The 24,091-nt window shown below is 48.6% G+C and overlaps 1 protein-coding gene across 8 annotated transcripts in view; it reads right to left on the reverse strand.

The window, feature by feature from the left end:
- The window catches only part of ubr3 (ubiquitin protein ligase E3 component n-recognin 3), a 416,754-nt gene that overhangs the window by 95,876 nt on the left and 296,787 nt on the right, over window positions 1–24,091 (reverse strand). For 7 of the 8 annotated variants that reach the window (XM_068035371.1, XM_068035370.1, XM_068035368.1 and 4 more), the window contains one exon: window positions 4,436–4,541. In XM_068035371.1, coding sequence (XP_067891472.1) covers window positions 4,436–4,541 — 106 coding nt within the window. Of the gene's footprint in view, window positions 1–4,435; window positions 4,542–14,152; window positions 14,365–24,091 lie in introns of those variants that run through there. The other variant, XM_068035374.1, reaches the window with a different exon arrangement.

Raw genomic sequence — 24,091 nt, forward strand, 5'->3', positions numbered from 1 at the left:
GAACTGCACGCAATACTCCAGGTGCGGTCTCACCAGAGTCTTGTACAGCTGCAGCATGACCTCGTGGCTCCGAAACTCGACCCCCCTACTAATAAAAGCTAACACACCATATGCCTTCTTGACAGCCCTATTAACCTGGTTAGCAACCTTCAGTGATTTATGCACCTGGACACCAAGATCTCTCTGCTCATCTACACTAACAAGAATCTTCCCATTAGCCCAGTACTCTGCATTCCTGTTACTCCTTCCAAAGTGAATCACCTCGCACTTTTCCGCATTAAACTCCATTTGCCATCTCTCAGCCCAGCTCTGCAGCCTATCTATGTCTCTCTGTACCCTACAACATCCTTCGGCACTATCCACAACTCCACCGACCTTAGTGTCATCTGCAAATTTACTAACCCACCCTTCTACACCCTCTTCCAGGTCATTTATAAAAATGACAAACAGCAATGGCCCCAAAACAGATCCTTGCGGTACACCACTAGTAACTAAACTCCAGGATGAACATTTGCCATCAACCACCACCCTCTGTCTTCTTTCAGCTAGCCAATTTCTGATCCAAAGCTCTAAATCACCTTCAACCCCATACTTCCGTATTTTCTGCAATAGCCTACCGTGGGGAACCTTATCAAACGCCTTACTGAAATCCATATACACCACATCCACTGCTTTACCCTCATCCACCTGTTTGGTCACCTTCTCGAAAAACTCAATAAGGTTTGTGAGGCACGACCTACCCGTCACAAAACCGTGCTGACTATCTCTAATGTACTTATTCTTTTCAAGATGATTATAAATCCTGTCTCTTATAACCTTTTCCAACATTTTACCCACAACTGAAGTGAGGCTCACAGGTCTATAATTACCAGGGCTGTCTCTACTCCCCTTCTTGAACAAGGGGACAACACTTGCAATCCTCCAGTCTTCCGGCACTATTCCTGTCGACAATGACGACATAAAGATCAAGGACAAAGGCTCTGCAATCTCCTCCCTAGCTTCCCAGAGAATCCTAGGATAAATTCCATCTGGCCCAGGGGACTTATCTATTTTCACACTTTCCAAAATTGCTAACACCTCCTCCTTGTGAACCTCAATCCCATCTAGCCTTGTAGCCTGAATCTCAGTATTCTCAACAACATTTTCTTTCTCTACTGTAAATACTGACGCAAAATATTCATTTAACACTTCCCCTATCTCCTCTGATTCCACACACAACTTCCCACTACTATCCTTGATTGGCCCTAATCTAACTCTAGTCATTCTTTTATTCCTGATATACCTATAGAAAGCCTTAGGGTTTTCCCTGATCCGATCCACCAATGACTTCTCGTGTCCTCTCCTTGCTCTTCTTAGCTCTCCCTTTAGACCCTTCCTGGCTAGCTTGTAGCTCTCAAGCGCCCTAACTGAGCCTTCACGTCTCATCCTAACATAAGCCTTCTTCTTCCTCTTGACAAGCGCTTCAACTTCTTTAGTAAACCACGGCTCCCTCGCACGACAACTTCCTCCCTGCCTCACAGGTACATACTTATCAAGGACACGCAGTAGCTGCTCCTTGAATAAGCTCCACATTTCGATTGTTCCCATCCCCTGCAGTTTCCTTCCCCATCCTATGCATCCTAAATCTTGCCTAATCGCATCATAATTTCCTTTCCCCCAGTTATAATTCTTGCCCTGCGGTATATACCTGTCCCTGCCCATCGCTAAGGTAAACCTAACCGAATTGTGATCACTGTCACCAAAGTGCTCACCTACATCTAAATCTAACACCTGGCCGGGTTCATTTCCCAGTACCAAATCCAATGTGGCATCGCCCCTGGTTGGCCTGTCTACATACTGTGTCAGAAAACCCTCCTGCACACACTGGACAAAAACTGACCCATCTAAAGTACTCGAACTATAGTATTTCCAGTCGATATTTGGAAAGTTAAAGTCCCCCATAACAACTACCCTGTTACTCTCACCCCTGTCGAGAATCATCTTCGCTATCCTTTCCTCTACATCTCTGGAACTATTCGGAGGTCTATAAAAGACTCCCAACAGGGTAACCTCACCTCTCCTGTTTCTAACCTCAGCCCATACTACCTCAGTAGACGAGTCCTCAAACGTCCTTTCTGTCGCTGTAATACTCTCCTTGATTAACAATGCCACACCCCCCCCTCTTTTACCATCTTCTCTGTTCTTACTGAAACATCTAAATCCCGGAATCTGCAACATCCATTCCTGCCCCTGCTCTACCCATGTCTCCGAAATGGCCACTACATCGAGATCCCAGGTACCAACCCATGCTGCAAGCTCACCCACCTTATTCCGGATGCTCCTGGCGTTGAAATAGACACACTTTAAACCAGGTTCTTGCTTGCCAGTGCCCTCTTGCTTCCTTGTAACCATATCCCTGACCTCACTACTCTCAACATCCTGTACACTGGCACTACAATTTGGGTTCCCATTCCCCTGCTGAATTAGTTTAAACCCCCCCGAAGAGCACTAGCAAACCTCCCCCCCAGGATATTGGTACCCCTCTGGTTCAGGTGAAGACCATCCTGTTTGTAGAGGTCCCACCTACCCCAGAAAGAGCCCCAATTATCCAGGAAACCAAATCCCTCCCTCCTGCACCATCCCTGCAGCCACGTGTTCAACTCCTCTCTCTCTCTATTCCTCGCTTCGCTATCACGTGGCACGGGCAACAACCCAGAGATAACAATTCTGTTTGTTCTTGCTCTAAGCTTCCACCCTAGCTCCCTAAATTTCTGTCTTAAATCCCCATCTCTCTTCCTACCTATGTCGTTGGTGCCTATGTGGACCACGACTTGGGGCTGCTCCCCCTCCCCATTAAGGATCCCAAAAACACGATCCGAGACATCACGAACCCTGGCACCTGGGAGGCAACATACCAACCGTGAGTCTCTCTCGTTCCCACAGAACCTCCTATCTGTTCCCCTAACTATGGAGTCCCCAATGACTAATATTCTGCTCCTCTTCCCCCTTCCCTTCTGAGCTACAGGGACAGACTCTGTGCCAGATATCTGTACCCCATTGCTTACCCCTGGTAAGTCGTCCCCCGCAACAGTATCCAAAACGGTATACCTGTTGTTGAGGGAAACAGCCACAGGGGATCCCTGCACTGCCTGCTGGTTCCCTCTCCTTCCCCTGACGGTAACCCATCTACCTACTTCTTTTACCTGAGGTGTGACTACCTCCCCATAACTCCTCTCAATAACCTCCTCCGCCTCCCGAATGATCCGAAGTTCATCCAGCTCCAGCTCCAGTTCCCTAACGCGGTTCTCGAGGAGCTGGAGTTGGGTGCACTTCCCACAGATGCAGTCAGCAGGGACACTCTTGGCGACCCTTACCTCCCACATTCTGCAGGAGGAACATACAACTGCCTTAATCTCCATTCCCACTATTCCAAATTCCCAACAAATCTACTGAAAAACCAAAAAAACAAAAAGTCAAAACTTGTTAGGTTAGCAATCCAACGGACAGAACTTCCCAAATAAAAAGTTTACCCTATCAACACACCAGAGTCCTTTTTTTTGGTTAGAGGAGGAGGGTGGGTGGGAGACACTACACGTGTAGTGTCTCGGGTACAGCCACCACACAAATATATACCCTTTTCCTTACCCAGCAGTCCCCTGGTCCTCCGAAAACAAAAGGGAATTCACTTTTAAACTTACGCTGAAATTGACTTCTCAGCTGTAAGCCCGTTCACGCACCTCCGTTGCTATCAACGCTGCAGTCACCGAAACTAAAAGGGAGCTAAAACTAAAAGCTGGAGGTGAAAGGGAGAGAGAGCTGGAGGCGAAAGGGAGAGAGAGCCGGAGGCGAAAGGGAGAGAGAGCCGGAGGCGAAAGGGAGAGAGAGCCGGAGGCGAAAGGGAGAGAGAGCCGGAGGCGAAAGGGAGAGAGAGCCGGAGGCGAAAGGGAGAGAGAGCCGGAGGCGAAAGGGAGAGAGGGCAGGAGGCGAAAGGGAGAGAGGGCAGGAGGCGAAAGGGAGAGAGGGCAGGAGGCGAAAGGGAGAGAGAGCTGGAGGCGAAAGGGAGAGAGAGCTGGAGGCGAAAGGGAGAGAGAGCTGGAGGCGAAAGGGAGAGAGGCGGGAAGAAACTACATGTAGACATCAGGGATAGGTAAATAAGTGACCATATTCTGGCTTCCATGGTTAATGGCATGGGAGATTAACTAGTTATTTTGTAGAATTCAGCCAAAAAAGCAGAAAATATGTCATGAGGCATTTTCCACTGGAGAAGAATTGCTGCCCTCAGAATTAAGAAGATTGCTACATGTGCAAACCTGAGGATTTAAAACTGGTCAGAATAAAGCTGGACTAATAATGCTGCTGCTTGACAAAACTATGCAGAGAAAATTCCTGAAGAATTAATCTGTGTATTTTGTTATGGTTGTGCAAATTAGAAGAAAATTGTAAATGAAGGACTCACCCTAAATCAATAACCTGCGTCAGTTGTGTAAGTCGTGTCCAGGGATTGTAAGCAGAATCAATTCTAAAAAGTCGCATGTGCATAGCTAGCACATGCAACAACTGGTCTGAAATACAAAAAAAAAATTGCGTTTCCAATTTCTCCATATTCTCAATGAAATTATTCTTTAGTATTAAAAAGCTCTTATGCATAACCTCCAGCTGACTACCTAGAAGATAAACAAGTTGTGGGGACCTGCTATATTTATTGTTACCATTGGACTGCAGCAACAGTGAATTTTTCTAATTGTGTTTACTGAATACTAATCTCTTCAGTAAACACATTTACACAAATTGGACAATGTCAGCAAGTGCATTAGTCAAAATCTATTCAAAAGAGGGAGGCTCTTAAGTAACAATGCACTGACAGGAGCTGGAGAACTTGTTGCAACAGTGGAGAGGAAGTATGTGGAACCAAAGATTATGTAGTGTTTCACATACTACATAACATGGCCTGTTTTCTACATATAGATTACAAATTGTTCAGTTGAAAACAGAAAATTATTGTATCTCAATGTTGTAATATGACTTCAAAGGGTACACAAATGGTATACATTTTTGAGTTGAACATTTGACATTGTTGTTCACAACAAATGCGCTCCAACTTAACATCAGGACTATCTGATGGCCATATCAGGGAATAGCATTGAGAAATTCCACCAGTGGTTATCCCAATCAATTGCTTTAACTGAAGTGGAAACATCAGAGACGTAAACATGGTTTCTCCCAATCTTCTGAAGTTATTGCAGCCAATTGGGAGAATTCCCAAGGAAATTCCCAGCATTGTTTCAAAGCATCTGATATCTACCCATAGCGTCGAAGCAGACAGTACCAACTCTGTAGTTTCAATTCACAATGTTGCATGCAATCTTCATGAATAGAAACATGCCAAATTTTAAAAATTATTTTTTCTTAGATGTGAATATGATAATTTGCACAAGAGGTGGTTAAAGCTGTAGTTTCTTAAATGAAGGTGCAATTTGAGATCTGATCACATGACACTTGCCCAGAATTTGCCAAATGTTATTTTATTTCCTGGACAAAATTAGGCTTACATGCTAAATACTTTCCTGAAGATAAATGTAGATTTTCTGCTAGGAGAGAGAGTTCATTTCTTCAGTAAGCACGCTTCGTTGGTTTCTGGATCAGACTGGTTATATCCAGTCTTTATACACAGTCAAAAGTTACAATACACCATGTGACCTCGCTCTCCTGCTGTTGCCTAGGAAACAGGTGCAGCTGCTGGCACACTATACCCCTTAGTTTTTAAAGGCACACTGTTTTTAAACAGAAGAGAAAAAAAACAGATCCATGACTATATATATATATAAAAAAAAGTAAATTGCTTATGGCACCACTCACTGCAAATCACAGAATGTGCTATTTAATAAGGCCAAGAACATTATATAATGTAAAACATAATGCACCATTTTGTTGTTGAAGTGAAGGTTTGTGTCTCTGAAGCTACAAGATGCAATGGCTCTGAATTCTTGGAATGAATGCTCAGGTCAATTACGTCAGGTTGCAGATTAGAGTAGTGGCTGGTGTCAGACCTAACACAAAGGAAGCTAGTCATAGTGCTGTAGACGAATTGTTTGCTACAAAGATTTTGTACAATTTGCAACAAGTGCAATGCCAATGTGAAGCACAGCAAATGTAGCAAAACTGCATCATGGGTTTTTAATGAATATCGTATTAGCAGATCTCATGTGGTACTGCTCAGGTAAGTCAGCTAGGCTTCTTTAAAACAATAGCTCTGTGACAAGTAATGCATGTGATCAGGATGCTAATTTATGTTGACTGGACAGGTTACATTGTATTTTTATTACATCATCTATTCTAGGGTTTTGAAACTAGTGCTTTGGGGTTGGCTTCAGTGACACCATTCTTTTTGTGAAAATTGTAAATAAGTGGCCTTAATTATTGTATGTCTATTAAACTATATATTTAATGTTTTTTATCTTACTCTTTTTAAACCTAAGATGTACATGAAGATGGTAGACAACTCATTGCAAAAGTAGAATTAGTTGAGATTCAAAAGTTGTGAGGGGCTGGGATGTGAGGCTTAGTAACGACTTTGGCTGAGCATTGGAATGGCTGCAATATGCAGAAACTGGGTAGGGGTACCCAGGGTTGGTAGCATGGGGTGTATGGAATCTGGAGTTGTCTTTACTGAATCATTCTTGGATGTTTGACAATAGCAGAGAGCTTGGCACATGTGATGGGGCAGGAAGAGTTGATATGGCACAACTGAGGTGGTGCAATGAGAACGCCTAAACACGGAGTACAAGGACATGGGCTTTCAAGGTCTGTAGTAATGTGGAGTACCAGATTAGGCTTGGGTGTACAAGGACGGGGTCTTAATGTGTAAACGTATTTTAGCAGAGAGTATCCCTGGGGTTTGGAGCACTAGGATGAGATCTTGGATCACTGGAAAGGTGGATCGGGGGTGGTGGGTGCGTTGGGGAAAAGAGGCGTGGAGGTCTTGGAAAATTGAAGGGTGACAGGGTTGGGGGAGGATGTGGAAATACTGTGTGGGATTTAAAAGTGCCTCCACAGGGTCAGGAAGCAATGGCGTTTGTGACAAAAAATTAAACTTGGGACATGGGCAACAAAAGTAAAGCACATTAATCGCTCATCCCTAATTATCCTGAGAAAGTGGTTGTTGGCATTCTCCTTCAAACACAACAGTCCTTCTGGTAATTGTGCTCTCATGATGGTGTCTAGTAGATTTCAGAATATTGACCCAGCAGCAGTTAAGGTTAGACAACATACGTCAAAGTCAGCATGGTAAGTGATGTGATCTTGCTTCTTGCCTTTTACTGGTAGAGCTTATGAAACTGGCTAGTGCAGTTAAAGTAAGTTTGGTGAGTTGCTGCAATGTATCCTGAAGATAGGACACAATGCAAGCCTACTGAGGATTGATGAGGGTGAATTTCAATTCCAATGGTGGGAGCCAACCTAGCAGATTGATATATTCTTGATGTTTAGCTTCTTGAGTTTTGTGTTGGCTGCAACCATTCAAACTCATTGCGAGTATTCCATTACACTCCTCCCAGACTTTGTAAATGATAAGACTTTCAGGGCTCAGGAGGTGACCCACTCATCACAGAGTACTTAACTGGTGGCATAGTGGTAATGTCACTGAACTAGTAATTCAGAGGTCCAGGCTCATGTCCTGGGGACATGGTTTCAAATTCCTGCAGCTGGAGGAGTTTAAATTCAATTAATTAATAAAAATCTGGAATTGAAAGCTAGTCTCAGTAATGGTGCCATGAAACTATCATTGTTGCAAAAACCCATCTGGTTCACTAATGTCCTTTAGGGAATGAAATCTGCCATTCTTACTTGATCTGGCCTATATGCGACTCCAGACCCGCAGCAATGCAGCTGACTCTTAATTGGCCGAGTAAGCCACTCAGTTGTCAAGGGCAATTAAGAGCAACCAATGCTGGCCTTGCCAGCAACACCCCCATCCAACATAACATAAAAAAACCTGTGTTCCCACCCTTTGCAGCTCAGGCAATATAACTGGTTAAGCTAATCCCCCCAGGATAGTGATGGTGGAGGACTCAACAATAATGGTGCCTTTGAAAGCCAGTGGAAGGTGGTCAGTCTGTTTCTTATTGTTGATGGTTATTGCCTGGCACTTGTGATGCAAACATTATCTGCCACCCAATGACCAGGTCATTGGCTGCTAGGGGGTGACTTCATTATTGATAGATTTGTGAAGACAAATGAACAATGCACAATCATCAGCAAACAGTCCCACTCCTGACCTTACAATGGGAAAATCATTGATCAAGCCGTTGAAAATGGCTGAGCGAAGAATACTGCCCTAAGAAACTCCTGCAGCAGTGTCTTGGAACTGCAATGATTAACCTCCAACAAACACAGAATCGTTACAAAAAAGGCCATTCAGCCCATTGCGTCTGCACCGGCTCTCCAAATTAGCAATTCACTTGGTGCCATTCCCCCACCTTCTCCCCGTAACCCTGCACATTCTTCCTTTTCAGGTAACAGTCTAATTCGCTTTTGAATGCTTCAATTGAACCTGCCACCACGACACTCTCAGGCAGTGCATTCTAGATCTTAAGCACTCACTGCGTGAAGAAGTTTTTCCTCATGTCACTTTTGCCAATCACTTTAAATCTTTGCCCTCACGTTCTCAATCCTTTCACGAGTAGGGACAGTTTTTCTCTTTCCACTGTGTCCAGAACCCTCATGATTTTGAACACCTCCAGGAAATCTCATCTCAGCCTTCTCTTCTCCAAGGAAAACATTCCCAACTTCTCCAATCTGTCTTTATACCTGAAGTTCCTCATCCCTGGAACAATTCTCGTGAATCTTTTTTGCACTCTCTCCAATGCCTTCACATCTTTCCTAAAGTGTGGTGCCCAGAACTGGGCGCAATACTCGAGCTGAAGCTGAACTAGTGTATTATACAAGTTTAACATAACCTCCTTGCTCTTGTACTCTATGCCCCTATTAATAAAGCCTAGGACACTGTATGCTTTATTAACTGCTCGCTCAACCTGTCCTACCACCTTCAATGACTTATGCACGTATACCCCTCTCCCCCTCTGCTCTTGCACCCTTTATTTTATATTGTGTCTCCATGTTCTTCCTATCAAAATGAATGACTTCACATTTCTCCACATCTGCCACTTGTCCGCCCATTCCACCAACTTGTCTATGTCCTTTTGAAGTTTTCAATTATCCTCCTCACAGTTCATAATTGTTACAAGTTTTGTATCAACTTTGAAAATGTGCCCTGTACATCAAGGTCTAGGTCATTTAATATGCATCAGGAAGAGCAAGGGTCCCAACACTGACCCCTGGGGAACTCCACTACAGACCTTTCTCCAGCCCGAAGAACATCCATTAACCACTCTGTTTCCTGTCACTCAGCCAATTTTGTATCCATGTTGCTACTGTCCCTTTTATTCCATGAGTTATAACTTTGCTCACAAGTCTGTTGTGCGGCCCTATATCAAGTTCCTTTTGGCAGTCCATGTACACCACATCAACAACATTGCCCTCATCAATGGTCTCTTGTTACCTCTTCAAAAAAACTCCAACAAGTAAGTTAAACATGATTTTCCCTTAACAAATCGTGCTGGCTTTCCTTAATTAACCTGCATTTGTCCATGTGACTATTACTTTGGTCCCAAATTGTTCTTTCTAGAAGTTTCCCCACCACCGAAGTTAAACTGACTGGCCTGTAGTTGCTGGGCTTATCTTTACATCTTTTTTTGAACAAGAGTGTAACATTTCCAATTCTCCAGTCCTCTGGCACCAGTTCGAAGGAAGACTGGAAAATTATGGCCAGTGCCTCCGCAATTTCAACACTCACTTCCCTCAGTATCCTTGGATGCATCTCATCTGGCCCTGCTGCTTTATCAACTTTAAGTACAGACAGCCTATCTAATACTTCCTCTTTATCAATTTTAAATGACTCTAGTGTCTGACTTACCTCCTCTTCCAACATTGGCTGGGTTGCATCTTCTTCCTCGGTAAAGACAGGTGCAAAGTATTCATTTAATACTTCAGCTATTCTCCCTGCCTCCATGTGTAAATCCCCCTTTTGGTCCCTAATCAGCCCTACTTCGCCTTTTACCACCCTTTTACTATTTATATGCCTATAGAAAACTTTGGGAGTCCCTTTTATGTTAGCTGCCAGTCTCTTTTCATATTCTCTCTTTGCTTCTCTTATTTGCTTTTTCACTTCCCCTCTAAACCTTCTATATTCAGCCTGCTTCTCCATTGTATTATCTACCTGACATTTGTCATAAGCACACTTTTTTTTCATCGCTATCTCTTGCTCTTGTGTCATCCAGGCAGCTCTGGATTTATTTATCCTACCTTTCCCCTTCAAGGGAATATTGCTTGACTGTGCCCGAACTCTCTCTTCTTTGAAGGTAGCCCACTGTTCAGCTGTTTTTCCTTCCAAACTCTGATTCCAATTTATTCAGTCCAGATCTATTCTTATCCCACTGAAGTTGGCTTTCCCCCAGTTAATTATTCTTACTTTAGATTGTTCTTTGTCCTTTTCCATAACCAACCTAAACCTTGATACAATGATCAGTCACCTAAATGTTCTCCGACTGATATTTGATACACTTGGCCCACCTCACTCTCAAGAACCAGGTCCATCTCGTTGGACTGCAAACATACTGCAATGGAAAATTTTCCTGAACGTACTCTAGGAACTCTTGCCTCTCTCTGCCCTTTATGCTACTAATATCCCAGTCTATATTTGGACAATTAAAGTCCCCCAGTATAACTACTCTATAATTCTTGCATCTCCCTATAATTTCTTTGCAAATTTGTTCCTCTTCATCCTTTCCACTAGTCGGTGGCCTATAGATAATGCCGAGTAATGTAATTGCACCTTTTTTGTTCTTCAGGGATATCCTCTCTCGCTAGCACTGCAATGCTCTCCTTAATACTGCCACTCCTCTCCCTTTTCTTCCTTTCCAATCTTTCCTGAACACCTTGTATCCAGGAATATTCAACACAGCCCTGTACTTCTGAGAGTCTGGTCTCCGTTATAACCACATCATATTTCCACGTCAATCTGCACCTGTAACTCAACAATCATATTAACAACATTCCGTGCATTCACACACATGCACATTAACCGCAATTTAGACTTTATTACTGTCTCCCTTACTCTGACCTCACCCAATAACTTACTATAACATCCTCTAGTGCTATCTATCTCTCCCAGTAGTCTGTGCACTTCGGTATTCCTCTCTGATATTTCGTCTTGGTTCTCACACCCCTGTGCAGTTAGTTTAAACCCTTGCAAACAGCACTAGCAAATTACCCGCAAGGAAATTTGTCTCAGCTCTGTTCAGGTGCAACCTGTCTGGCCAGTATCGGTCCTACCTTCTCCAGAATTGGTCCCAATGTCCCAGGAATCTAAAGCTCTCCCTCCTGCACCATCTTTCCAGCCACACATTCATCTGCACTATCCTCCTATTTCTATACTCACTTGCACATGGTACTGGGAGTAATCCGGAGATTACTACTTTTGAGGTCCTGCTTGTTAATTTCTTATCTCGCTCACTAAACTGTTTCTGAAACTTTACAGGTGAGTTTTACTCAAACTCAGCTTTGCTAGGGTTCCTTGAAGTCATTTCTGGCCAAATACTGCCTTGATATGAGAGGAAATTACTCTTACTACTTCTCAGGCATTCAGCTATCATGTCCACATCTGGATCAAGTATGTGACAAGTAGTTTTGGTGTACTTGGAACTGAATTTTGTTGTAAATGGTTGTTCCTTTGCCCGGTCATTATACACAAGTGGCTTTAAAAAAAAAACTGCAGTTCAAGATTGTATACTGAACTTTGTTCTCCATTTGGTCTCAAAATCATTTGAGAAAAAAGAAAATCTGTCAGAAGTCCTGCCACAGGACAAACAACCTTTCAACTGAATTCAGAAAATCCTACAGATGGGAAATGTTGCCTTGAAGCTAAGAACAAGAACAATGGATCAAAATATCAACTTCAAATGCAGACATTTTAGAGAGGATCTTCAGAAAGCACCTTTATATTATAGATAGCGGGACATAGATAATAGTTTGAATGCATCTTGAATTAGAAACAGAATGAGTAATCAAGGATAGTTTTCAAAAGGCTCAAATGATGGAAAACTGAGACTTTGAGGTGAGGGAGGGAAGTTGTTCGTGGAGAAAAATTCAATCAGCTGAAAGTTTAAAAAAAAATCAAACTTGGAAAATGGATGCAGAAACTAAGTGTACATTATATGCAACTGTATGTCCAATCCAAAACATTAGCTGACAGGACAAGCTGTGCACCACATGTAACAAAAAAAAACTGCAATTAACACCAAGAGTAAAACAAAATATGCAATGACCATAGTGGAAAACAAAATTGAACAGTTTGGAAAAGTCAGGAACAGAAGTTGATTGCTTAAGGACATATATCTTTTCATCTACATAATTAATTGAACAACATAATCTTGATAAGTGAGGGTAATTTGCTGAGAGAGGGATTCCAAAATCTTCACACCAGCATGTCGCATGACAACGGCTTTTTCAGAATGGTAAAGTGAGCAGGCTTTCTGCTTTTGCAGAAATAAACAAAAAATAAGATACTTTTTGTTGTCTTCTTATTGTATGTTACCATAACTTTACCCAAATCTCGTCAATAAATGTCAAATATCTATTGAGTTTTAAAATCAACTGTTGAGGGCTCCCCAATGGCTCATCGAGCTTATCCAGCAAGCTGTTCAACCATATAGACCAGGGAGGTTCCAAGTTCATTCAATTGATTGCGCTGAGTCAGCTGATCTCGTCTCAGGTTGAAATGGAATGCTACATTTGATCTCAGCATCCCTGGGCTAGCGAGGGGAAAATTGGGCAGCATTTCCTGATTCAGTGCACTTGTGTGGACTTAGCATTATAGAGGTTGTAGGGACTCCTTATGGTCCTCATTTTGATGAGCTGGATGGCCTGTTTTCATTCTTTACCAGGAGTCATTTATCATCAGGGCTCGCATGTGAACAAGGTCCACTTGAGTGAGTTACCAAAGGCTGACGTGGCACCCATGGAACCATACCCAAGTGGGGAGTCAATGCTTTTAGGAGAGAAGGGGCGGAAAGCAAAATGGTCAGAGTAAATCAGAATGTAAAAAAAAAACCAGTTGAATTAATATCAGTTAGTTTATAAATAGAAAAATGTATCTGTAATCGCTACTTGTCTAATGTGACAAAATTCAATTTTTCACATACAGAAATATAACATTCATGTTGCAATGTCTGAACACTTTCATTTATATTCTATTCAATGCTTACTCTAGAGCACATATTTACTTAAAAGTCAAAATTAATTAAAACTGATTTCACTATTAAGTGTTCAAGAAATGTCTTTCAGATTTTCTGTATCCCAGGAGTGGAACACTGCTGTTTAAAAGGGACTGTTGCCAAATCATTTCATCCTCATTTACTCTGCATTCAGGAAGCAGGTGACAGCAATCAATTGCAGTGCAATCTCGATCTTCAATTATTTTAAAAGCTGCAGGAGATAATTACAAGCCTGAGGCACTAGCAGTCAGCTGACTACCATACAATGCTGGTGTCAAAAGAATGAGTATAATCATAGCCAATTATTTTGCTATTCAGGAGAAATTAACATTTGGCTTAATATTCTCCAAGTAAAATAGGCAGTTCAGCAAGCCAAACCCTCCAATAAATTTAAGAGAAACACAATATACCCTGCACATTTTTGATAAAATTCCATGTTAAATGTCCCACCTTTTCAAAAGTGTCAATCAAGAGCATGACATTGATTGTAAATTGTCATGTGCAACATTTGTTAGCCCAGAAAAACAATAGCAATCGAACACAATTATAGCTAAAAAAAAATTTCATTCACAAGCTTAACTGTCTTTTGAGATTATTCATCACTGTTTCAACATAAATCACTATACATTCAATTTGCAAATAGCCAATATTACAAAAGCACATGTTAAAAACACATGATGCCAATGTAATTTTATACCCACACAGATTGCAGCTGGACGGCGTACAAATTCCCCAGCCTGACCTCCTTCACCTCCCCCAGCCCCCAACCAAATTCCCCTCAGTCAAAAACAGACTCAATTGCTATATATTATTTGCTAATGTACGAAAACATCTGTTGGGTTATTCTTCTAAAACAGATCAAAGTCTTGCGCACAAATCACTTCAGTAAAAAGCAGCCATATGAGAACATTCTTCCTGCATTAAGTGAACAGCATTACGAGTTGCTAATGATCTTCTTTCCATTGAGCCACATGGGATGTTTCTATGGTTGGGTTGGCCAAATATAGGGATCTGTGTTCATGTCCAATTTCCAGTATTTCGTCGAGATTTATATGATCTAAAGAGAAATCAGAGTATATGGGAGTTCCCTTTTCCTTTCCTTTCAAAGCAGGGTTCTGGATTTTTACTGATTTTATGACATGTTTCTGTCTCAGACCACGTGGAGTGTGCCCCCCCACCCCCCCACTGTGATGTAGTCTGTTTTCAGATAATGAGTTACTGGCACGTTGTTTCTTCTGTACCAGAATTCTCAAATGAAGGTGCTAATAGTTTTTTTAAAGCTTTTTTTTAACCCTTTTTTATTTTGTATTACTCTTATGTCAACGTATGTCAGCCAAGAGCGCCGTCTCAATTCATTCCATCTTCGCTGCCTCCGGAGAATCCTTGGCATCAGGTGGCAGGACCGCACCTCCAACACAGAAGTCCTCGAGGCGGCCAACATCCCCAGCATATACACACTACTGAGTCAGCGGTGCTTGAGATGGCTTGGCCATGTGAGCCGCATGGAAGATGGCAGGATCCCCAAGGACACATGGTACAGCGAGCTCGCCACTGGTATCAGACCCACCGGCCGTCCATGTCTCCGCTTTAAAGACGTCTGCAAACGCAACATGAAGTCCTGTAACATTGATTACAAGTCGTGGGAGTCAGTTGCCAGCGATCGCCAGAGCTGGCGGGCAGCCATAAAGGCAGGGCTAAAGTGTGGCGAGTCGAAGAGACTTCGCAGTTGGCAGGAAAAAAGACAGAAGCGCAAGGGGAGGGCCAACTGTGTAACAGCCCCGACAACCAATTTTTTCTGCGGCACCTGTGAAAGAGTCTGTCACTCTAGTATTGGCCTTTATAGCCACTCCAGGCGCTGCTCCACAAACCACTGACCACCTCCAGGCGCTTACCCATTGTTGTCTCCCGAGACAAAGAGGCCAAAGAAGATTAGTCTTATTAAGGTTTCAGCTCCTCATGGCCTCCATAGTACCATCATTGGATTCAATACCTAGGCATGTTTTAACCGAAAATATTGAACAGAAAACTTTTCTGTGAATTGCTTTAGCTGCTGAACATAGCCTGTGCTCCACAAAACCTTTTAATCCAAAAAGCTTTAGAGCATCACAGTATCAGAACTAGTTCAGACTCAAACTATTGAGCAAATTTATTGAACAGCAGGCAAACAAATGTACAACAGTAACACATATAGAATCAAAGAAGTTTAAGAGAGAGAGAGACAGGGACCATTTAGATCATTGTGACTCTACTGGCCTTTTGCTACAGCAATTCAAAACTAATCCCCCTATGCCTAATCTCTGCATAATTACATTTCTTCTAACCTTTCTCCCAATTCTCCTGGCATGAAAGGGTCATAATCTCGGAATAAAGGGTCAACAATTTAGAACTGAGATGAGGAGAGGTTTCTTCCCTCAAGAGCATGGTGAATCTTTACATTTCTCTACCCCAGAGGGCTGTGGATGCTTAGTCATCAAGGGGCACGTGGATAGGGTTGGGAAAGTGGAGTGGAGTTCAACAAAGATCTTACAGAATGGCGGAGCGGGCTTGATGGGTGTATGGCCTACTCCTTCTCCTATACCTTAGGTTTTATATTTTTTGAGGGAGTAGCTAGCATGGTAGATAAGAGGAGTACTGTAGTACTTTTGGATTTTCAAAAGGCATTCAATAAAGGTGCCACACAAGAGCTTGTCACACAAGATGTGGGTTCATAGGATTGGGAGTAATATTAGCATGGATTGAGGATTTTTTTAACGAATAGAAAACAGTAGGAATAAACAGGACATTTTGGGGTTGGCAGATTGTAACTAGTGAGGTGCCTTAAGGATCAGTGCTTGGGCCTCAAACATGTATAAGAGGGTCGCCAACATATGGCCTGTGGGCCAGGTCCCGGCCTGCCAAAGGTTTCCTTCCGTCCTGTGGATGCATTTCAGAGATGAGAAATTTTCATTCACTTCTTCTTTCAGACCGGCTTTTAATTTTAAAAATATCGCAAGTCAGTTTCACAGCTGACAGGTCTATTTCCAACCTCGGACAGACCAAACACAAAAATGCTGTCCAGAGGGCTCCTGCTCACTGCAACTATCAGAGAGAAGGGGGCAAAGAGAGAGAGAGGCGAAGGGAGAGAGAGAGAGAGAGAGAGAGGCGAAGGGAGAGAGAGAGAGAGAGAGAGAGGCGAAGGGAGAGAGAGAGAGAGAGAGAGAGGCGAAGGGAGAGAGAGAGAGAGAGAGAGAGGCGAAGGGAGAGAGAGAGAGGCGAAGGGAGAGAGAGAGAGAGAGAGAGAGGCGAAGGGAGAGAGAGAGAGAGAGAGAGAGAGGCGAAGGGAGAGAGAGAGAGAGAGAGAGGCGAAGGGAGAGAGAGAGAGAGAGAGGCGAAGGGAGAGAGAGAGAGAGAGAGAGAGAGGCGAAGGGAGAGAGAGAGAGAGAGAGAGGCGAAGGGAGAGAGAGAGAGAGAGAGAGGCGAAGGGAGAGAGAGAGAGAGAGGCGAAGGGAGAGAGAGAGAGAGAGGCGAAGGGAGAGAGAGAGAGAGAGAGAGAGGCGAAGGGAGAGAGAGAGAGGCGAAGGGAGAGAGAGAGAGGCGAAGGGAGAGAGAGAGAGAGAGGCGAAGGGAGAGAGAGAGAGAGAGAGAGGCGAAGGGAGAGAGAGAGAGAGGCGAAGGGAGAGAGAGAGGGGTGAAGGGAGAGAGAGAGGGGTGAAGGGAGAGAGAGAGACGAAGGCATAGAGAGAGAGAGGTGCGAAGGGAGAGAGAGAGAGGGGCGATGGGAGAGAGAGAGAGAGGGGCGAAGGGAGAGAGAGAGAGGCGAAGGGAGAAAGAGAGAAGGGGAGAAAGAGAGAGGGGGAGGAAGAGAGAGGGGGAGGAAGTTGGGGGAGAAAGAGAGAGGGGGAGGAAGTTGGGGGGGAGAAAGAGAGAGGGGGAGGAAGTTGGGGGGGGAGAAAGAGAGAGGGGGAGGAAGTTGGGGGGGAGAAAGAGAGAGGGGGAGGAAGTTGGGGGGGGGAGAAAGAGAGAGGGGGAGGAAGTTGGGGGGGAGAAAGATAGAGGGGGAGGAAGTTGGGGGGGAGAAAGAGAGAGGGGGAGGAAGTTGGGGGGGAACAAAGAGAGGGGGACGAAGTGGGGGGGGACAAAGAGAGGGGGACAAAGAGAGGGGGACGAAGTGGGGGGGGACAAAGAGAGAGGGACGAAGTGGGGGTGGGGACAAAGAGACAGAGACGGAGGGAAGTGGGGGGGGACAAAGAGAGAAACGGGGGAAAGAGGTGCAAAGGGAGGCCGAATAGAGGGGGGGAAGAGAGGGGGTATGGGGGAGGGGGAAAGAGAGAGAGAGGGGGAGAAAGAGAGAGAGAGAGGGGGACAGAGAGAAGAGAGGGGTGAACGAGAGGAGAGGGGGGGGGGGGACTGAGGAGACGGGGGGGGGGGACTGAGACGGGGGGGGGGACTGAGGAGACGGGGGGGGGGGGACTGAGGAGACGGGGGGGGGGGGGGGACTGAGGAGACGGGGGGGGGGGGGGACTGAGGAGACGGGGGGGGGGGACTGAGGAGACGGGGGGGGGGGGGACTGAGGAGACGGGGGGGGGGGGACTGAGGAGAGGGGGGGGGGACTGAGGAGAGGGGGGGGGGACTGAGGAGAGGGGGGGGACTGAGGAGAGGGGGGGGGACTGAGGAGAGGGGGGGGGGACTGAGGAGAGGGGGGGGGGACTGAGGAGAGGGGGGGGGGACTGAGGAGAGGGGGGGGACTGAGGAGAGGGGGGGGACTGAGGAGAGGGGGGGGGACTGAGGAGAGGGGGGGGGACTGAGGAGAGGGGGGGGGACTGAGGAGAGGGGGGGGGACTGAGGAGAGGGGGGGGACTGAGGAGAGGGGGGGGACTGAGGAGAGGGGGGGGGACTGAGGAGAGGGGGGGGGACTGAGGAGAGGGGGGGGGACTGAGGAGAGGGGGGGGGACTGAGGAGAGGGGGGGGGACTGAGGAGAGGGGGGGGACTGAGGAGAGGGGGGGGACTGAGGAGAGGGGGGGGACTGAGGAGAGGGGGGGGGGACAGAGGAGGGGGACAGAAGAGAGGGGGGGGGACAGAAGAGAGGGGGGGGGACAGAAGAGAGGGGGCGGGACAGAAGAGAGGGTGGGGGACAGAAGAGAGGGGGGGGGACAGAGGAGGGGGGGGGGACAGAGGAGGGGGGGGGGACAGAGGAGGGGGGGGGGACAGAGGAGGGGGGGGAGACAGAGGAAAGGGGGGGCGACAGTGGAAAGGGGGGGCGACAGTGGAAAGGGGGGGCGACAGTGGAAAGGGGGGGCGACAGTGGAAAGGGGGGGCGACAGTGGAAAGGGGGGGCGACAGTGGAAAGGGGGGGCGACAGAGGAAAGGGGGGGCGACAGAGGAAAGGGGGGGCGACAGAGGAAAGGGGGGGCGACAGAGGAAAGGGGGGGCGACAGAGGAAAGGGGGGGCGACAGAGGAAAGGGGGGGGCGACAGAGGAAAGGGGGGGCGACAGAGGAAAGGGGGGGCGACAGAGGAAAGGGGGGGCGACAGAGGAAAGGGGGGGCGACAGAGGAAAGGGGGGGCGACAGAGGAAAGGGGGGGCGACAGAGGAAAGGGGGGGCGACAGAGGAAAGGGGGGGCGACAGAGGAAAGGGGGGGCGACAGAGGAAAGGGGGGGCGACAGAGGAAAGGGGGGGCGACAGAGGAAAGGGGGGGGCGACAGAGGAGAGGGGGGGCGACAGAGGAGAGGGGGGGCGACAGAGGAGAGGGGGGGCGACAGAGGAGAGGGGGGGCGACAGAGGAGAGGGGGGGCGACAGAGGAGAGGGGGGGCGACAGAGGAGAGGGGGGGCGACAGAGGAGAGGGGGGGGCGACAGAGGAGAGGGGGGGGCGACAGAGGAGAGGGGGGGGCGACAGAGGAGAGGGGGGGGCGACAGAGGAGAGGGGGGGGCGACAGAGGAGAGGGGGGGGCGACAGAGGAGAGGGGGGGGCGACAGAGGAGAGGGGGGGGCGACAGAGGAGAGGGGGGGGCGACAGAGGAGAGGGGGGGCGACAGAGGAGAGGGGGGGCGACAGAGGAGAGGGGGGGCGACAGAGGAGAGGGGGGGGCGACAGAGGAGAGGGGGGGCGACAGAGGAGAGGGGGGTTGCGACAGAGGAGAGGGGGGGGCGACAGAGGAGAGGGGGGGGCGACAGAGGAGAGGGGGGGCGACAGAGGAGAGGGGGGCGACAGAGGAGAGGGGGGGCGACAGAGGAGAGGGGGGGCGACAGAGGAGAGGGGGGGCGACAGAGGAGAGGGGGGGCGACAGAGGAGAAGGGGGGGCGACAGAGGAGAAGGGGGGGCGACAGAGGAGAAGGGGGGGCGACAGAGGAGAAGGGGGGGCGACAGAGGAGAAGGGGGGGCGACAGAGGAGAGGGGGGGCGACAGAGGAGGGGGGGGCGACAGAGGAGGGGGGGGCGACAGAGGAGGGGGGGCGACAGAGGAGAGGGGGGGCGACAGAGGAGAGGGGGGGCGACAGAGGAGAGGGGGGGCGACAGAGGAGAGGGGGGGCGACAGAGGAGAGGGGGGGCGACAGAGGAGAGGGGGGGCGACAGAGGAGAGGGGGGGCGACAGAGGATAGGGGGGGGCGACAGAGGAGAGGGGGGGCGACAGAGGAGAGGGGGGGGGCGACAGAGGAGAGGGGGGGGGCGACAGAGGAGAGGGGGGGGCGACAGAGGAGAGGGGGGGGGGCGACAGAGGAGAGGGGGGGGGGCGACAGAGGAGAGGGGGGGGCGACAGAGGAGAGGGGGGGGCGACAGAGGAGAGGGGGGGGCGACAGAGGAGAGGGGGGGGGCGACAGAGGTGAGGGGGGGGCGACAGAGGTGAGGGGGGGGCGACAGAGGTGAGGGGGGGCGACAGAGGTGAGGGGGGGCGACAGAGGTGAGGGGGGGCGACAGAGGTGAGGGGGGGCGACAGAGGTGAGGGGGGGGCGACAGAGGTGAGGGGGGGGCGACAGAGGTGAGGGGGGGGCGACAGAGGTGAGGGGGGGGCGACAGAGGTGAGGGGGGGGGCGACAGAGGAGAGGGGGGGGCGACAGAGGAGAGGGGGGGGGACAGAGAGGAGAGGGGGGGGCGACAGAGGAGAGGGGGGGGGACAGAGAGGAGGGGGGGGGACTGAGAGGAGACGGGGGGGGGGGACTGAGAGGAGACGGGGGGGGGGGGGGACTGAGAGGAGACGGGGGGGGGGGGGACTGAGAGGAGACGGTGGGGGGGGGGGGACTGAGAGGAGACGGTGGGGGGGGGGACTGAGGAGACGGGGGGGGGGGGACTGAGAGGAGACGGGGGGGGGGACTGAGGAGACGGGGGGGGGACTGAGAGGAGACGGGGGGGGGGGGGGGACTGAGAGGAGACGGGGGGGGGGGGACTGAGAGGAGACGGGGGGGGGGGGGGGGGGGGACTGAGAGGAGACGGGGGGGGGGCGGGGGGGACTGAGAGGAGACCGGGGGGGGGGGGACTGAGAGGAGACCGGGGGGGGGGGGGACTGAGACGACGGGGGGGGACTGAGGAGACGGGGGGGGGGGGACTGAGAGGAGATGGGGGGGGGGGACTGAGAGGAGATGGGGGGGGGGGACTGAGGAGATGGGGGGGGGGGGACTGAGGAGATGGGGGGGGGGGGGACTGAGGAGATGGGGGGGGGGGACTGAGGAGATGGGGGGGGGGGGACTGAGGAGATGGGGGGGGGGGGACTGAGGAGATGGGGGGGGGACTGAGGAGATGGGGGGGGGGGACTGAGGAGATGGGGGGGGGGACTGAGGAGATGGGGGGGGGGGACTGAGGAGATGGGGGGGGGGGACTGAGGAGACGGGGGGGGGACTGAGGAGACGGGGGGGGGACTGAGGAGACGGGGGGGGGACTGAGGAGACGGGGGGGGGACTGAGGAGACGGGGGGGGGACTGAGGAGACGGGGGGGGGGGGGGGGACTGAGAGGAGACGGGGGGGGACTGAGAGGAGACGGGGGGGGGGGACTGAGAGGAGACGGGGGGGGGGGACTGAGAGGAGACGGGGGGGGGGGGGGGACTGAGAGGAGACGGGGGGGGGGGGGGGACTGAGAGGAGACGGGGGGGGATGACTGAGAGGAGACGGGGGGGCGGGGGACTGAGAGGAGACGGGGGGGCGGGGGACTGAGAGGAGACGGGGGGGCGGGGGACTGAGAGGAGACGGGGGGGGGGGGGACTGAGAGGAGACGGGGGGGGGGGACTGAGAGGAGACGGGGGGGGGGGGACTGAGAGGAGACGGTGGGGGGGACTGAGAGGAGACGGGGGGGGGACTGAGAGGAGACGGGGGGGGGACTGAGAGGAGACGGGGGGGGGACTGAGAGGAGACGGGGGGGGGGGGGACTGAGAGGAGACGGGAGGGGGGGGGACTGAGAGGAGACGGGAGGGGGGGGGACTGAGAGGAGACGGGGGGGGGGGGACTGAGAGGAGACGGGGGGGGGGGACTGAGAGGAGACGGGGGGGGGGGACTGAGAGGAGACGGGGGGGGGGGGACTGAGAGGAGACGGGGGGGGGGGGACTGAGAGGAGACGGGGGGGGGGGGGACTGAGAGGAGACGGGGGGGGGGGGGACTGAGAGGAGACGGGGGGGGACAGAGAGGAGAGGGGGGGGACTGAGAGGAGAGGGGGGGGACTGAGAGGAGAGGGGGGGGACTGAGAGGAGAGGGGGGGGACTGAGAGGAGAGGGGGGGGTACTGAGAGGAGAGGGGGGGGGACTGAGAGGAGACGGTGATGGAATACACTCCACTGGAAGCGTGCAGCTCCAACAACATTCAAGAAGCTTGATACCATCCAGGGCAATGCAGCCCACTTGATTGGCACCCCATCCGCAACTTTAAACATTCACTCCCTCCACCACAGGTGCACAGTGGCAGCAGTATGTACCATCTACAAGATGCACTGCAGCATCTTGCCAAGCTTCCTTTGGCAGCACCTTCCAAACCCGCAACCTCTACCACCTAGAAGGACAAGGGCAGCAGGTGCATGGGAATACCACCACCTGCAAGCTTCCCTCCAAGCCATACACCATCCTGACTTGGAACTATATTGCCAATCCTTCACTGTCGTTGGGTCAAAATCCTGGAACTCCCTTCCTAACAGCAATGTTGGTGTGCCTACCCCACATGGATTGCAGCGGTTCAAGAAGGCAGCTCACAAACACCTAATTAGGGATAGGCAACAAATCTGGCCTCATCAGTGCTGTTCATATCCCATGAACAAATAAAGAAAAAAAAACTGTCAACATGGTACAAACGTCATTCAGTCAAACGTCTAAGAATTTTATTTACAGCATTACTTTTCTCCCCAACCTTCTATCATCCTTTAGTCATGTATCTAATGGTTTTTTGCTATTACGCTATGCAGCAGAATATAGTGCACAAGTGTATAAGACTGTAAAGGTCTGATCAGCTGTGATCAAGTATGTCAAGTCAGATTAATAAAGTAACGTTTTGCTACAGAATTAAAAATAAAGATCTTCTTGTAAAGGTATCAATTTTACATTAGACTTTTCAATATACAAGTATCAAATGCTAATTTTTTGTATCCATCTGTAACTTTTAAAAAAAACAAAGTTTCCATTTTACATTTATATTGCAAATGAATAAATGTTATGGTTCCTTATTCCTATAGTTTATAAAGTATATATACAGTATAGAAAACTGACAGCAAGTAATTTTGGCAGATCCAATATGCTGGAGAATCTATATTCTCAACAGCAAATGATGAACAGTACTAAAGTATTATAAAGTATGATTGTAAAATTATTCAACATTTTTCACTTGCACTGATGACGTTTAAACCTAATATGAATGGTCACACACAGCAAACATGTATGCGCACAAATTAAGTGTACTGTTTGCTATTATATGAAAGCAGTTTCCTGATCACTGCATGAATATTATGTCCACTAAGCAACCACCCTGTCAGACTAGCTCCGTCACCACCACAGACAGGTACATCAATCATTGCTAATTTCCAGTTCCCAAGAGCATTACTTCCTCACAATGCAATCTACTAAAACAGCACTTGACCCATTTGTTCCCATCTTCTCTCTTGATGCTTGTTCCTGTAATGACTCACCTGGGACACTGCTTCTATTTCCTGCAGTATCTAATCAACAAACTTTACAATATTACAAGTATAATGTAGATTGTTACACTTAATCACAGAAAAGACACTTAATCACAGAATAGACGCCAATTTCAAGAACGTTTCAATAGACCAGCTAAGTAAACAAGAATTGAATTTTGTTAAGGTGTTAATTGTGATACACCAACCTGACTGATGAGGCCAACAGTGAAAGTGATATTTATGTAATATTTATATAACCCAGATAAATTTATGTCCAAAAAATGCGCAATATCTCTTTTAGGACCTTGTGTGCTAATCATTACTCTGTGAAAGAATGATGAAATTACGAACTACTCAAGCTAAAATGCAAGTTTTACTTTTTCTTCTATACTTTAACTATATTACTTTATTTGATTCTAAATGTAACCAGTAATGCCAAACAAGATTGAACCCTGCAGCAAAACAGAAAACTAAATTAACATTAGCAGACAACTAACATCTAGTAAGATGTTTCCAGCTTATACCAGTTTGTTGAAGAAGTGGGAATGATGATTCGATTCCAGTAACCATTTAAAATCTGCAGTTAGACTTTTGTACTAATGCTCATAAAAGAATGCAAGATTTAGGAATGTTTGTATTAAATATTTTATGGTGTCACGTGTTTGCAATTTTATTTCCCGAGATACTTGCATAATTTGATGCAAACATTAAAAACATGAATATA

The sequence above is a fragment of the Heterodontus francisci genome, chromosome 7, assembly GCF_036365525.1.
Source record: "Heterodontus francisci isolate sHetFra1 chromosome 7, sHetFra1.hap1, whole genome shotgun sequence".
Taxonomy (NCBI): Eukaryota; Metazoa; Chordata; class Chondrichthyes; order Heterodontiformes; family Heterodontidae; genus Heterodontus; species Heterodontus francisci.